The sequence below is a fragment of the Peromyscus maniculatus genome, chromosome 2, assembly GCF_049852395.1.
Source record: "Peromyscus maniculatus bairdii isolate BWxNUB_F1_BW_parent chromosome 2, HU_Pman_BW_mat_3.1, whole genome shotgun sequence".
NCBI classification, from domain to species: domain Eukaryota; kingdom Metazoa; phylum Chordata; class Mammalia; order Rodentia; family Cricetidae; genus Peromyscus; species Peromyscus maniculatus.
In genome coordinates, this window is record NC_134853.1 from 117243851 (window position 1) to 117258689 (window position 14839).

The window sequence follows — 14839 nt, forward strand, 5'->3', positions numbered from 1 at the left end:
GTTGGTAAAAATGAATGAGTTTATTTTAATGGATCTAGGTACTTTTGTTCTTGAAAGTTTGTTCATGAGATGTTATCATGAGACACTTCACTAGAAATGGACAATATGGCATGCTCAGAGGTCATTTTGTTTGATTGTTTCCTGACATGGTCTAACTTACTCATCTTATCTCCCATACTATTCAAGGTCAGCATCCAGATAAGTTTACATTAGTGATGGTCCTGGGGACACCTTATCTCTGAAGTCTTCAGTGAACCTATGGTTATTTCTGTTGTACTTAGGAAGAGAAGAGCCTGAGAGCATGTTCAAGATAGAACTCTGTGGTTAGTAGAAACTCTACCCTGAGAGAGCAGAGCATGTTCCGAAGTCTAATACCAGGCATCCTTTATTTTTTTAACATTATATCTTTTTAAATTATTATTTTATTTTATAATTAATTTAATTTTACATATCAGCCATGGATTCCCCTGTCCTCCCTCCTCCCACCCCCAGGCTTCCCCCCTAATCAACCCCCCCATCCCCACCTCCTCCAAGGCAAGGTATCCCCTGGGGATTCAGCTCAGCCTGGTAGATTCAATTGAGGCAGGTCCAGCCCCCTTCTCCCTACACCAAGACTGAGCAAAATGTCTCAGCATAGGCCCCAGGCTCCAAAAAGCCAGCCCATGCACCAAAGACAGGTCCAGGCTCCACTGCCAGGCATCCTTTCTTGAAACTTCTCTCAGGGACTCTGGGAAATATCCTTGGAGACACGGATCACATTGCCCTGGAGAAGATGATGGACTTACATAGAAAACTCTAACTTGGAATTATTGTCCTGCTTACTGTTCAGTATCAATACTTTTATTTTTCTTATAGTAAATCCTTCCTAGAATAGTGATTAGCATATGGATCTAATTACCTACATGGGGAATTATATATTGGAGCCCTCAAGAATCTGAGACAGTAAGATTACAAGTTGAAAGTTAATCTGAACTATATATTTAGACCCTGTCTCAAAACCAACTCCCCCCCCAAAAAAATCTATTGAGGTCTCCTCTGCATCAGACATTCTGGTGAGTCAATACCATTCTGCATGCTTTTTGATGCATGAACTCACGTTGCTTACAAAGCCGGTTTTTTGGCAATGTAGAAAAATATTAAACACATTGATAATAAGCACTGTAAGAACAGAAAAGCACTTTAAGTGATTAGACTCTTGTTACATCAGAAGAGAAAGTCAGATTTCTTTGATCATTGTGAACGGCTCCTCATCATAGCCAAGTCCAAGTCAAAAGTTTCTAGAACAGCTACATTTGTCTCAGCACAAACAAAGCCTCTACCCCAGCACTCAGACTGAGGAGAAGCATAAGTCCAGGTAAAGGGAAATGAACGAAACATTGCTCTCACAGTGCATGCTTGTTCTTACAGCTCCTTTAAATACCGCAGCGCTGGCTCCAAGACGACATCTTCTCCAGAACGGAACCTCCGCAAAGCCTGGTCAATTCTCCGAGGACTCAGGGACAAGTTGTAAATGAGATTGTAGTTGTGTATGAGGCGTCTGGCTCTCTCCTTCTCCAAAACTCCTGTGATGCCATTGGTAGATTAAGGTTTTTTTTTTTTAATGAGGAAGGGAAAAAATCAAGGAAAGATATATGTTAGCCTGAATGAGTGTTTAGATGCTAAACACTAATGTTTTAAATCTTTAAGATTCTTTAAATTGACTTAAAATATTTAGAGTCTTGGATATGCTTATAAATCTTAGGAGGTGACTTTGGGGTAAAATAAAGCAGATGGGTCCAGTAACACCACATGTATGTTCTAAGGAATTTAAGCTCAATTCTTATATCTTATACATTTAAGGGCAAATTTTTAAGGAAGTGGGGTACCTATTAAAAGCATTCCTAAATATCCCGGCTTCTTTTCTTATCAAAGTACCTATGGATGTTTCAAAACATGTAGGCATTAAACTGCTCCTTCCTGACATTCTCCTGTGACTCTCTCCAACTAATCTGTGTGACAGAAGTGTGGATGCACAGCAAGCATTCTGTCACCCATATGTCATATACCTCGATGATGAAGGTTGTGTGGTGATGGCTGCAGAGAGGACTGTAAGTGTGGATCACAGTATCATTAATGATCACTAACTGGTTCAGAAGCCTGAATTAGAAGCTTAGATGTGTTAGATGCTGCACTTAGAATACAGAGAAATAATTCTGTTGTCTATGGAAGTTCTCCAAACTATGAGGAAGATAAGTTATGCAAAAGATTCACTGAAGTGGAACAATAAATACAATAATTAATATTTTCCTACAAAATAGCCCATATCTCAAGCTCTATTCCAAGCATTTTACAATATTGATTTATTTGGCTCTTACCATGACCAATTTAATAAAGGGAAAAACTGAGTCATAGAGTTGTTCAATCATTTGCTTAAGGATGCTCAAAGTTAACTACTATATCACATGAAATGAGGGTAAGAAATTAAATGTGGGTCATATTATTTGTTAATTGTGTTCTTTGAACTGTGAAATCTATGCCATAAAGTGCCTCATCCCCCCAAAAAAGCTTTCCAATGTCTTTAAGGATTAAAGGAGGTGCACACTTTAATCCCAGCACTTGGGAGGCAGAGCCAGACAGATCTCTGTGAGTTCGAGGCCAGCCTGTCTACAGAGCGAGATCCAGGTCAGGCATCAAAACTACACAGAGAAACCATGTCTCAAAAAAACAAAAACAAAAACAAAAAAAGATCTCTGTGTTCTGGTCAGTTTTAACTTCAACTTTATACAACCTGGAAGAGTCTTAGTTAGGAATTATCTAAATCAGTTTAGCTCCTAAGCATGTCTTTGAGATTTCTGGATTGTTCATTGACATAGGAAGATCCACCTCATTGTAGGAGGCACCATCTTAGGCAGCTGGTTTGAACAGTCTTGATGGTAGGAAACATTAACTGAGAATCTGGGCTTGAATTTATATCTCTTGATCAAAAATAAGCAAATCCTCATTCTCCTTCTAGTATGTATTGAGTACTAGCTATAGCGACACATCAGGAAGACCTAGGTTTGAATTATAGATTTAAATTCCTATTGGCTCCTATGTTATCATTTTGAGCTTGAGTTTTTCCTCTGCAAAAAAGAGCACGAACCCTTCATTTTCTGGCCAATATAAAAATTAAGAGAGGAAAAGCATGAAATATTCAGGCCCATGGAAAGAATGTCCTTTAAGGCATTCTGCCCCTTTGACTTTATATTTTCTATTTAGACTTTGGTTCACTGGGTGAATTCTTAGCACACCATTTGCTCTTTCTTTAGAATACTTGTCATTCCTTGTTCCTTCTCTTCAAGGCTATTTTCTTCACAACCCCCATTAAAGGATAAGCTCAGTAGGTTCCCAGAAACACTGATTCAATGATGGATGGTCTGCCTGGATCCTGGATAGGGAATGCACTGGCCTACTTAGCTCCTTGCACATAATAAAGAACAGTGAGTCATCTGTGGGCAGAGCAGGTGTTGTCAGCTCCACATCTAGAAAAGGCCTTCATGGTCTGTGAAATACTGTGGCTAATGAACCAACAGCGTGACCTTAGTTAATCCTCTTTCCCATTAAAGACAGTTGTAGATGTTCCCAGATCTGGCTGATACATTCTTTGGCTGTTGAGCAATGAGCAAATTTCATAGAAACGGAGAAAACAGGCATAAACAGTGAAGGGGGCATGAAAAAGGCATCTCAAAGCCATCAGAATCTGTCCCTAAAGTCAACAAAACTACATTTTCCCCTTAAACTGTTTCATTCCTATGAGAAAGGTCCAAATCTTTGGGGAGTTTCTTAGCAACTAAGTTTAGGATCCAGCATTCATTATCATGATTTGACATTTTATTTAGGAATGCCTTTTCTTTCAACATAGTATATAGCTAGGCTCAGGGTTGCTTCAATAACCTTTTAATCTTCCTTCTTCCCCAGAGAAATCTTCCCTAAATGATATATCTCAGCTTTCCTGATGACCTTCTCTGGTTGAACTTTTGATGGATTCTGGTAAAGAAGGAAGCCTTATCCTAGCTCCCAGGATTCACGGTAGAGTCTCAACTTCACCATGCATCTAATGACCTAATGTCATCTTCCAGGTTTGTCTTGTTCATTCTTTTCCCTGTCATGAGTGAGCTCAACTCCTAACATTTGCAGAAGGTGGTTTCAACTTAGAATAAGTTGTTAACATCACTAAAGCATTCCTTACATCATGTTTTAGGTCCAGCTCTGTCTTCCCAGTACTGTTTCTGGTACTTCCATTGACATTATATGCTGTTTCCTTTAGCATCTTGTCTCTTTCTTTTTTTATTTTTTTTTATTTTTATTATTATTATTATTATTATTATTTTACAACACCATTCAGTTCAACATAATAGCCACAGAATCCCCTGTTCTCCCCCTCTCGCCCACCCCTCCCCCCAGCCCACCCCCCATTCCCACCTCCTCCAGATCAAGGTCTCCCCCGAGGACCGGGGTTGACCTGGTAGACTCAGTCCAGGCAGGTCCATTCCCCCCTCCCAGACCGAGCCAAGTGTCCCTGCATAAGTCCCAGGATTCAAACAGCCAACTCATGCAACGAGCCCAGAAAGAAGAGGGTTTATATGAGCGAGAATTGTTGAAGTCTCTTTCTTTTTTATATTAGCAATTTCAGTCGATATATAATTATGGAATACCATGTGATGTTCTGCTAAAAATAAACTTTGCATAATTTAATTGGAGTAGGCATATTTACCTCAAATATTTTTCATTTCTTGTTAGGAAATTATCCAAAATTCCTTCTTTTTAGATTATATAAAATACATAGTATATTAGAACTCCTTTCTCATATTTAATAGTAACTGAGCACCTGATGTGTTTTCTTTGACTACTTAATTTTCAATCCTTCCTTCAATCATAAAATTTTATTATGTATCATCTCTTTACTTTTCCTTTGTAATGCTATAACTACTGCGAGTCTCTGGACCTTACCTAGAAGTCTGTCCTTGGGGCCAGAAGCCATGACTCATTCTTTCTTGTTTTCTTCCTGTTCTAACCTCTAACACAGTTCTGGGGTCATTAATACAATTTTAATAATTATTTCATTATTCAGCTAGCTTAATCTTGTATGTGAAGTTTTTAGTTTTTTCTAAATTTCTTTTTCTTCCTCCTTTCACATAATTATTAAAAATCTTGGCATAGTATGCAATTATATTTCAGGAAGTCTAAAATTATATTAGAAATCCAAAATAATAAAAAAAGAACACACAATGAGAATGAAGACATCACTGTTTTCATATAGTGCTTTTACAGAGCATACTTGCACTCAACCTTTAGTGATCATTTTAACATTAATAAATCCTTCGCTGATCCCACAAAAGGATTCTTCTTTCTCTGAGTGCTCACATGGCACAATATGAGTACATGTCACCTTGCATGTTATATTTAGTTATTTATGCTCATGTAATCATTTATTTTCTCCAAACTAAAGAAAAACTGTTCAAAATATTATGCTTGTTTTAGGCAGTAGAAAAAATATAGTCTACTAGTGAGAGAACATGAACTGTCAGGCAAAAAATACATGATATCAAATATGATGGTAGATATTAAAGAAGCTGGCAAAGCCAGATGAAGTCTGACCTAGATCTGTCTCAAGCCCCAGAGAATAGTGATTACATTCAAGTATAAATAATATTGTGGCAAAAGAGACCAGACCAACAGACGACTTAGACAAATGGGAGGAAAGGCAAAAAGTGACCCATTATGACTGTGTGAGAAATGCTAAAAAAAAAAAAAGGTACAAGAGACATTGAGACATCTCAGGTCAACAGACCCTTGATTTTGACTTGCTAAGTAGTTTGGAGTTTATCATGGAAACAAAAAGGAGTTAAGGGAATTACAAGGATGCAGTATGTGTTTGATGGGTGAAAGAGTGGAGGCAGGGATAAGAAACACAAAACCATTTTAAGTCACCTGGGGTGGGGGATTCTTTAACATATCTTTGTGTTTTCAGATTCTGCCAGGCATCTGTTTTCTAGATAAAATGTACTATTGACATATGAAATGAAAACAAGCCAGCTATTTATGTGTAGGCTAGAACACAAATAGAGATAGGTTAGTGGGCTTTGGAATTCATACTTTACCGGTGTTGCTCAGGTCACATAAGTAGAGGGCATTTTCCAGCTTCCTGAACCTGTCTATCCAGAGCTCAGGTTGTTCAGCATCCTTCATCATGGCCGGACTCAAAACAGGCTGAGAGGATGGCCTGTTCTTAAAGGAGTCCACTGGATCTTGTGGGGCTGAAGTCATAGTGGTAGGGCTTTCTGGCCATGGATTCTCTTCTGGAGTTTTCTAGCAAAACAACATAAGCATCTCACTGGCACATATTCACTATCCAGAGCTTCTCCAGACTCTTGGCTAAAGACGAGGCCACACAACCAGAAAGATTTACTGCAAGGTCTGCCTTTGGAAAACAAGGAAGAGTCTAACATATTTGGCAGCACAGGGCTCTATCTGCCAAGCTTTTGCTGAATGCAAACACGGCAAGGTTTTGTTTCTTTGAGAAAGATGACATCATCATTTTTGTTCAGTTTTCTGCTTTGAAACAGGCAAAGGACTTGGGACCAGGCTGACAGATCTGACATCATTCTCTAAAGGGTGCTAGAGGAATCTACATGGAAGGGGCTTCTGGGAAAAGCTACCATCTCCTCAGGTTTTGTGTTGAATGAATGACCGGCACAATAATAATGTCACCTTTGGCATGTGGGCCAAGTTTAAAGAATACCTACGTTTCTCTCTGATTATAATTTAACAAAGGAAATGGAAGCTCAGAAAGGACGAGAGACTTTGTAAAATTGGGCAGGCCTCATACTAGACCCCAAACTATAAGCAGGGCATACAAGTGATACCTAGATCACTTCAATATTCTAATCTCATGTCCACTACAGAACACAAAAGTGCTTTTATGATGAAATAGGCGAGTGAGACCCCTTGGTGCCAAGTAAGGCGTCCTGACAGCTTCAGTGTGTAGAAGGGGTGAATGTCTGTGGCCTCATCAGCACTGTTCTGGTCTTTGGGTAAATTTTCCCCTTGCCTATCCAGTCCATGTGGTTATAGGAAGAAACACCCCATTCTATTTGCATGGTTTGAGGCTGGGCATCCAATGCAAAACAAGCAGTGCACCTATTGTCCAGCAGAGAGGGGGCAGGGATCATGAAGCTCACAATAAAGACAAGGAAGCTTGCTCATGTTTGACTCCTTGATTTCATTTACGTTACACTTCTGTCCATTATTAACACAATAAAAGTTGCCGTTTTTCCCGTTAATTAAGCGAGTAGAGTTGATTCTGTTCATTGCAATCTAAAATGTGCATAACTCGCTATAAAACAATGCCTCTGATTGGTACCATCTGCATTCCCCTGACCTTCAGCTATCTGGAGCTTTGCCGTCTTTCTCTAATGTCAAACCTCTCATGTGTAAAGGGTGAACACCCCAAACCCCTGCAGAAGAGCGCCTGGAACAAGCCCGCTTCTGAGTTGGATAACAGACATGGATGAGGTTGCTCCCAGGGAATGTGAAGAATTTTTTTGTTTGACATACTAGAACACTGTGTGAAATCGCACTGACACAGTTGACAGGCAACTGGTAAATTTTCAGGGTGAATGGAAAATAATTCTGTTTTGATAAAATTAATTTGGGGACAAAGAAAATTTTCATATAGGAAAAAACAATTATTCTGATGTGTTTTTAGAGCTTTAGGCAACTTTAGAAATGGTGAAAGCTTTAGAAAAATCTATTCATTTGATGTACTTACATACATGGATGTTTTTATCAAAAAAGTTCAATTTTATTTACTTGTTTTTTAAATTTCTTTGGATACTTCCCCACTCTCTGATAAAGGCAAAGAGAAGTAGACATATGTGTCAACCCAAATTAGGCTCAGTAAAGGAGCAAGTAACTAATGTACCCTATATCACTTTTATCTACTAGGAGAAGTCCAAATTCCTTGCTTGGACCAAGGGACATTAACATTCTTTTTGCTTATTTCTCCGCTTATCCCTTTCAGTCTTACATAGGCATCGTTTTCTCCAGGTACATAAAACCTGACAACTGGATATTCCTTTCGTCTTTACCTCTTTATAATGTCACTCCATTGGCTACATAAGCCCTTTTGATGCTTGTGCCTGGAATGGTTGGGCTCCTATGCCACTTGCAAGACACATCTCACATCCTGCCTCTTGTACTGCCTTCTTGTACAGCCTACGATGGGCAAGAGTTTATTCTTTGTCACCCATTTGCCTGTCTAGGCACTCACCACTGAATACTATATTTGTCTAAGTATCTATTGCCTAGAGATAGTTACTGATAGATCCTCAAGGTCATAGAAGACAGTTATTGAAAAATCCCAAAGGTCTAGTTAGTGCCTGATAGAGGTTCTCAATATATGCTTGTTGAATGAATGTCAATGAATGAATGAATGGACATATGGATGGATTATTTTCTCTGGTATCGTAGTAAAGTTGTTTTATCAACCCCTTGCTCCATCTCCTTTTCTAAAAGTGGGGCAATGAAGGCTACTTGTACAAGCATGTGAGAAGAGTCAATTATTACAGAAATGCAAAACAACCCTTCAACAGGAGGCAAAATAAAAGAGCAAAATGTGTTTTTTTACAATCTTATTCACAACAGACAGACTTAACACTCAAGGAGAAAAGCATTTGTGGTTGTTTTCTTTATGGCAAGATGCTTGCCAAAATGGATACTGTTTTCTAAACTATTTCCATGTGTGAAGGGCATGAAGAAGCCTCGCATCATTTTGAGATGAATTATGTTCTAATCCTGACTTTTCAAAACAACAATAGAAAAACTCGTGCTGCTTTTCAATTCTTCAAAAATCTTCTGTCTAAATTCTGAGAATATTAAGATGGATTTTTTTTTTTTTGGTTTTTCGAGACAGGGTTTCTCTGTGTAGCTTTGTGCCTTTCCTAGAACTCGCTTTGGAGACCAGACTGGCCTCGAACTCACAGAGATCCACCTGCCTCTGCCTCCCGAGTGCTGGGATTAAAGGCATGCGCCACCACCGCCTGGCAAGATGGATTTTTAAGCATTTGCTACATATTTATTTTCTTCTTCCTTGTTTTTCTTTTTAAATCAGAGAACTTGTTACATTTTAAAAAATGATCCCTTGGGGAAAGGTCACACTTTCTGGTTCTGGAAGCTGGAGTTAAGATATTAAAATGGTCTCCTGACCACCCTTTAATCTGATGACAGTTGGTGGTCACAAGTTTTGGAAGCTCAGTTGTACATAGGCTACAAGAACAATTGCTTGGGGCATAAGGCAACCCCATCAATGAGCAAGGGCAAGAGACTTCCACATACTAACTAGAATGAGAGTGAAACCATTCTAGGAGTTGATCTGCCTCCCTTTTCTGTGTGAAGCAGGTCCTTAAGACAGTCTGACACCAAGGCGTAGGATGGAAATAAAGAACCCATGGGGGAGGGTAGGCTTCCAGGCCAGCAAGAGGTAGGAGGATGGGGTAGGGGTCCTCAAGGCCCTCCCTGGAGCACCACATGCCAGCTGCATACCACATGTTCAGTTTTGCTTTGGGGTCTCTCAGGAACTTCAACCAAGTCCCCTGGGGTTTCCTTTCCATTCTTTCCTAAACAAGAAAAAGAGAGAGAGAAGGGTTGGACTTGACATACACATTTAGCATATATATACCCATGAGACAAAGGCAAGACTGTGGTTCTGTTGGGTGGTTTGCATTGTGTTAGGCAATGGGGACACTTGGTGGATAAAAGGCCAGGTTTCTACCTTGTGGATTTCAGAATAAGGGAGGGGATGATAAATAGTTTCTCAAACAAATTACTTCAACACAATTACCATACATATCACAGATAGGAAATATATGGAAATAAGAAAACATTTAAACTTATTTAGAAGCAGTAGAAGTGGTGGGGGAGTGATTCTTGGAGGAAGTGAAGCAAATCGATGATTGGAGGGATGAGCATTTGGACAAAGGCAAGGTGATGGTGCCCGCAAAGAGGAGGTGTGGATCAGCCAGAGTATAACCCGTGGAAGGCACTGAACCAGAAAGGCCTATGTAGCTTAGTGAGGCTGACAGCCTCTTCCTGCCACTCTGCCTCTTAGAATGCAAGTACTGCACCCCCTTTCCCAACAGGTATGTGAATGCTTCCCATTCCCAGTCTGTAGGCTGCTGCCTTCATGGATAAAGGCAACTTGCTTTAGATGTAGAACAACCTTCTGCTCAGTCCTCCCCAGCCTAGGGAGGATCTTATGGACTCTAAATCCCTGTGACTATCACATAGTGCCAAGTGAAATTTAAATAAGTCACCAACAAATATACAATAGTTCTCAGTTGGGCCTCACTGTTTTTTAATACAAATGAATGTATAGTACACATGGGTATACATGTTTGTTTGTGTGTGCGCATATGTGTAGGTGCACTATGAACATGAGTACATGTGAGTGTCGGGGCCAGAGGCATCTTCCTCAGGCACTCTCCATCTTCTATTTTTGAGACAGGGTCTCGCAGAATCTAGAGCTCACCGATGAGTTAGACTGACTGCCCAGCAAGCTCCAGAGTCCTTCTTGTATCTGCACTCCCAGTCCTGTGGTTATAGCCATATCCTGCCCTGCTGGGCCTGACTTTTTCTTTTACGTAGGTGTTGGGGTGCTCCTGTTTATACAGCAAGAACTTTACCAACTGAGCCATTTCTCCAGCTCTTCTTCAATTTGTTGAGGGAGAAAACAATGCAACAATGAAATTTCATATTCACCTGAAGCCTCAGCACCCAGCATGAAAATAGTCCTCAGTGCTTGCTCATAGATGAATGACTATGCACTTTTAATAAAGTTTGGAAAATAAAGCCACTAAATGTGTAGTTCTTTTCTCCAATTCCTTTTTCAATCCTCTGAGAACAGGTATGTGTCTCTGTATTTCTTTATCTGTAACCTACCCAGATATATCTTTATAACCTACCCAGATACCATAGAATAAACTTCAACCGATATGATGGTAGTTTGAATGTAGTTGACTTCCATAAGCTCATAGGGAGTGGCACTATTAGGAGGTGTGGCTTTGTTGGAGTAGGTATGGCCTTGTTGGAGGAAGTGTGTCACTGTGGGGTCTCATATGCTCAGATCACACCTAGTGTCTCAGCTCACTTTCTGTTGCCTGTGGATCAAGATGTAAAATTAAAAAAAAAAAGATATAGAATTCTTAGCTCCTTCTCCAGCACCAAGTTTGCTTGCATGCCACCACCATGTCCCACTATGATGATAATGGACTGAACCTCTGAACTGTAAGCCTTGTAAGCCACCCAATTAAATGTTTTCCCACATAAGAGTTACCATGGTCATGGTGTCTCTTCATAGCAATAGAAACCCTAACTAAGACAGATGCTTATTGAAGACTGTGATGGCAGTCCCTTCGAGGCAAATCTGAATTAATCTGTTGAGAATTTAAGTTATTATGGGAACCCATGAACACCTACTCACACTGAGATCTGCTCACTGCACCACATTTGTGGAAGAAAAGAATTTGTTCTTTATTACAAGGGGAAACATTCAGCTTACTCTGACAGAGACAGACAGCTAAAGGGACTCTAACTGCCGTGTATGGCATTAGACAAACCTAAATACAAACCTAAATACTAACCCTGTATTTTTCTTTTACCAACTGTGAACTTTTGGACCACTTCTTTCATTTGTGCAAATCTAGGAACTTGCAGTAATACCATAAGGTTAAAATCATTTATGTAAAATACTCAACAAGAGAAGATGTTTAACATTAGGCAAAACCTCATTTCCCTACAGGAAAGGATTTACCATACAGCATGCCAAACCTTTTCCTGGGCACAAGTTAATACATGGCACTTCTTAGAATACGACTTAGAACCTAGATTTGTCTCTGTCTAGCTCTTGCTTGCTGTCTGAGCCTTTCAGTGTTTCCTTAGGAGAATATACAAAAAGTTTACTTGATTTCTTTTAAGCACTGCTTTCCTTTGTCATATCTGATGGCATATACAAAGGTAATCACTTGCATATGTAAACATTGTTTGAAAGACCTGGGCTGGAGATCTCTTTTTCTACTTCTCCTCAACACAGCGGGAAGGGTAAATGAGAACCATCTGTCTAGTCAGCCAGTGGAAGATTTGCACTGGGGGAAATCAACCCCACTGGCTTCTAGAAGTTTCCAAGCATGGGAAGGACCAGAATGCATAAGGCTGCTGGGAGATTGTGATATTCTTATATATAGTCAACCTCTCCTGTTTGCTCTCACTGACTACTGAAATCAGTACTCTTTGGTGCTGTATATTAGCCCAACTTGGGGGGCTTAAAAAATGACGATTGTGAGCCAGGCAGTGGTGGTGCATGCCTTTAATCCCAACACTTGGGACAAAGAGCCAGGCAGATCTCTGTGAGTTAGAGACTAGCCTGGTCTACAGAGCGAGATCCAGGACAGGCACCAAAACTACACAGAGAAACCCTGTCTTAAAAAAACAAAACAACAACAACAACAACAAAAAATGGCCATTGCACAAATGACTCACAAGACCAATTAAATCCTGATTTCAGCTGAGGAGAACCCACCATAGTACTTTTGAAAAGTATTCTCTAGGTGATTATAAAATGGAACAAGTTTGGGGGTATTCGGCTGAAGTAAAAGCCTCTGGACTCATGGGCTCTAATGAGTGAAGCTTGTGTGACCAGCAAACTAACACACATCAAGTGTTTATCAATGGCAGGCATTTCCCACATCATCTAAAGAACAACTCTTCGAGGTGGAAATTATCTCTATTCAACAGATGGCCTAACAAAGAAGATGAAAATCTCAAATGTCTGCTAAATACCAGAGGTGGCTGTAAGTCACCTTCTGTTTGTTTAGCTTCCAGCCTTTACTCATTCCTGGAGATTCTCTTCTTCCTTTTCCCCTTTTCGTGATAGAAACTACATTTTGCTTTGTAGAACCACTCAACTACCAGTCCAGTCCACTGTGGTTTGGTAGGTTGAGATCCAGTTCTAACTCAGAGCTTGTTCTAGTTAATCTAAACCTCTAACAATTTCTTAACCACCATCTTTCCTGGTTCCAAGCTGGACATCAAACTTCAAAACAGATCCAGTGATCTAGAAATGGAAAAGGCCCATCACATTAATGGTCAATAAGCATGTGTCCATAACACAATGCAACAATGGCAATCCTCCCATCTTCCTTGCTGCTCTACAGTGACTAATATTCTGTTTTCTTTGTTAGATTCAAGTCTCTCTGCACACCTAGTAGAATCTATCTCCCTAGCACATGTACTCTCCTATTCTCCCTCTTTCTTTCTCTCCATTTTAAAGATGATAAAATAAGTCAGAGTGCAGCAAAGGAAATACACTAATATAGGGTTATCACTCAGCTACAAAACCAGTACTTCGTCTGTGACACATGCTACAGATGGATTGCGTCTCTGCAGCAATTCTGCATTGATACTCTAATGCTGGATAGCTTGGAATGTGACTGTATTTTGAGATAGGGCCTAAAAAATGTGATTATGAAACTGAGCCTGTTTGGGTATGTACCAACACAATCTCACCGGTGATCTTAAAAGTGAAGGGCCTCTGGACAGAGAGGGCCAAGGATGCAGAGGAAAAGTCCCCTGAGGATATAGTGAGCATTCATCTGGTGCTGAGGAAGGGCAGAGCTATTATGCTGTTCATCATTCTCAACGGGAGTTATATGTGAATCCACAGGCACAGGACACCCATTTAGTGGTCTCAGCATTATAAGATGGTATTCTTTTTGAAACACAAGTACATCAACCTTCAAAACTATGTGGCACTTAAGACCCAGCTTCATCAGATGTCCTGGGGAATGCTTTCTCTAGTTCCTTGATTTTTTTTCTTTAGAAATACTTGACCAGGTGTGTCAGGATACTGACTTCTAGATTTTTGATATACTACGCCAATCTATAGTATGCTTTCTCCAGCCCCAAGGGTTGGAAAGTTTGTTAGTCACTAAGGTCTGGACTTTGTCAAAGCAAAGCATCAAATTATGTCCTCTCCCTCAAGTTATATGTTCATTTCCTACCCACCGGCATCTGTGAGTTTGTCTTATATGGAAACAGTCTTTATAGATACAATCAAGTTGACAACAGCTTAGCTCTTTCTTTATAAGAGAAAGGAGAAGGACGCAGGATACAGAGACACAAAGGAAATAGAAGAAGGCCAAGGGAAGATGTGGGCAGACAACAGGGTCATATGTAATAGGCTAAGGAAGGCCTGGGCCTACTAGAAGCTGGAAGAAGCAACCAGAGACTCTTCCCTAGAGACTTCAGAGGGACTATGGCCCTCGATGATACTTAGATTTAATATTTACAGACTTCAGAGCTATGACTGAAACATTTTCTACTTTTTAAAGTCCCAAGATTATAAGAATTTGTTATAGAGGCCAAAATCATGAATATATTCTTCATACTTTTTTCAACTTTTTTAGCCTCTGATCTTTATATGACTAATGCCCTATACCTATTTCCATGTTTCCCCTGCTCACTTGGATATAGACTTATATAATCATCCACCACACACCACACCATACATACTTGGTACCTTTCACTGTGATTCACAGTAGTTAGTGAATGTTTAAGTAGAGAAATCATAACAACACATTAATACAAATGCATATATTTTTCACCTGTCATATTTAAACTTACTAATTGCTAAATATTTTGCCATGTTCATCTTTAAAATCTCACTTAATAATATGTCCTGGAAACCATTATGTAGCAGCCCAGTTGTATCGTTTTAAAACTCCACAATTTAATCTGCCAGTTGTACTGTAATTCAATTAAATAGCCA

General features: G+C 39.8%; 1 protein-coding gene across 3 annotated transcripts in view; it reads right to left on the reverse strand.

Moving 5' to 3' along the window:
* Positions 1 to 955: 955 nt before the first annotated feature.
* Positions 956 to 14839, reverse strand: part of C2H1orf87 (chromosome 2 C1orf87 homolog) — a 70747-nt gene continuing 56863 nt past the window's right edge. For 2 of the 3 annotated variants that reach the window (XM_076564529.1, XM_006974030.4), the window contains exons 10-12: positions 9562 to 9635; positions 6120 to 6327; positions 956 to 1562 (exon numbers count right to left, since the gene is read on the reverse strand). In XM_076564529.1, coding sequence (XP_076420644.1) covers positions 1402 to 1562; positions 6120 to 6327; positions 9562 to 9635 — 443 coding nt within the window. In that variant the 3' untranslated portion in view covers positions 956 to 1401. The remainder of the gene's footprint in view (positions 1563 to 6119; positions 6328 to 9561; positions 9636 to 14839) is intronic. The other variant, XM_042271439.2, reaches the window with a different exon arrangement.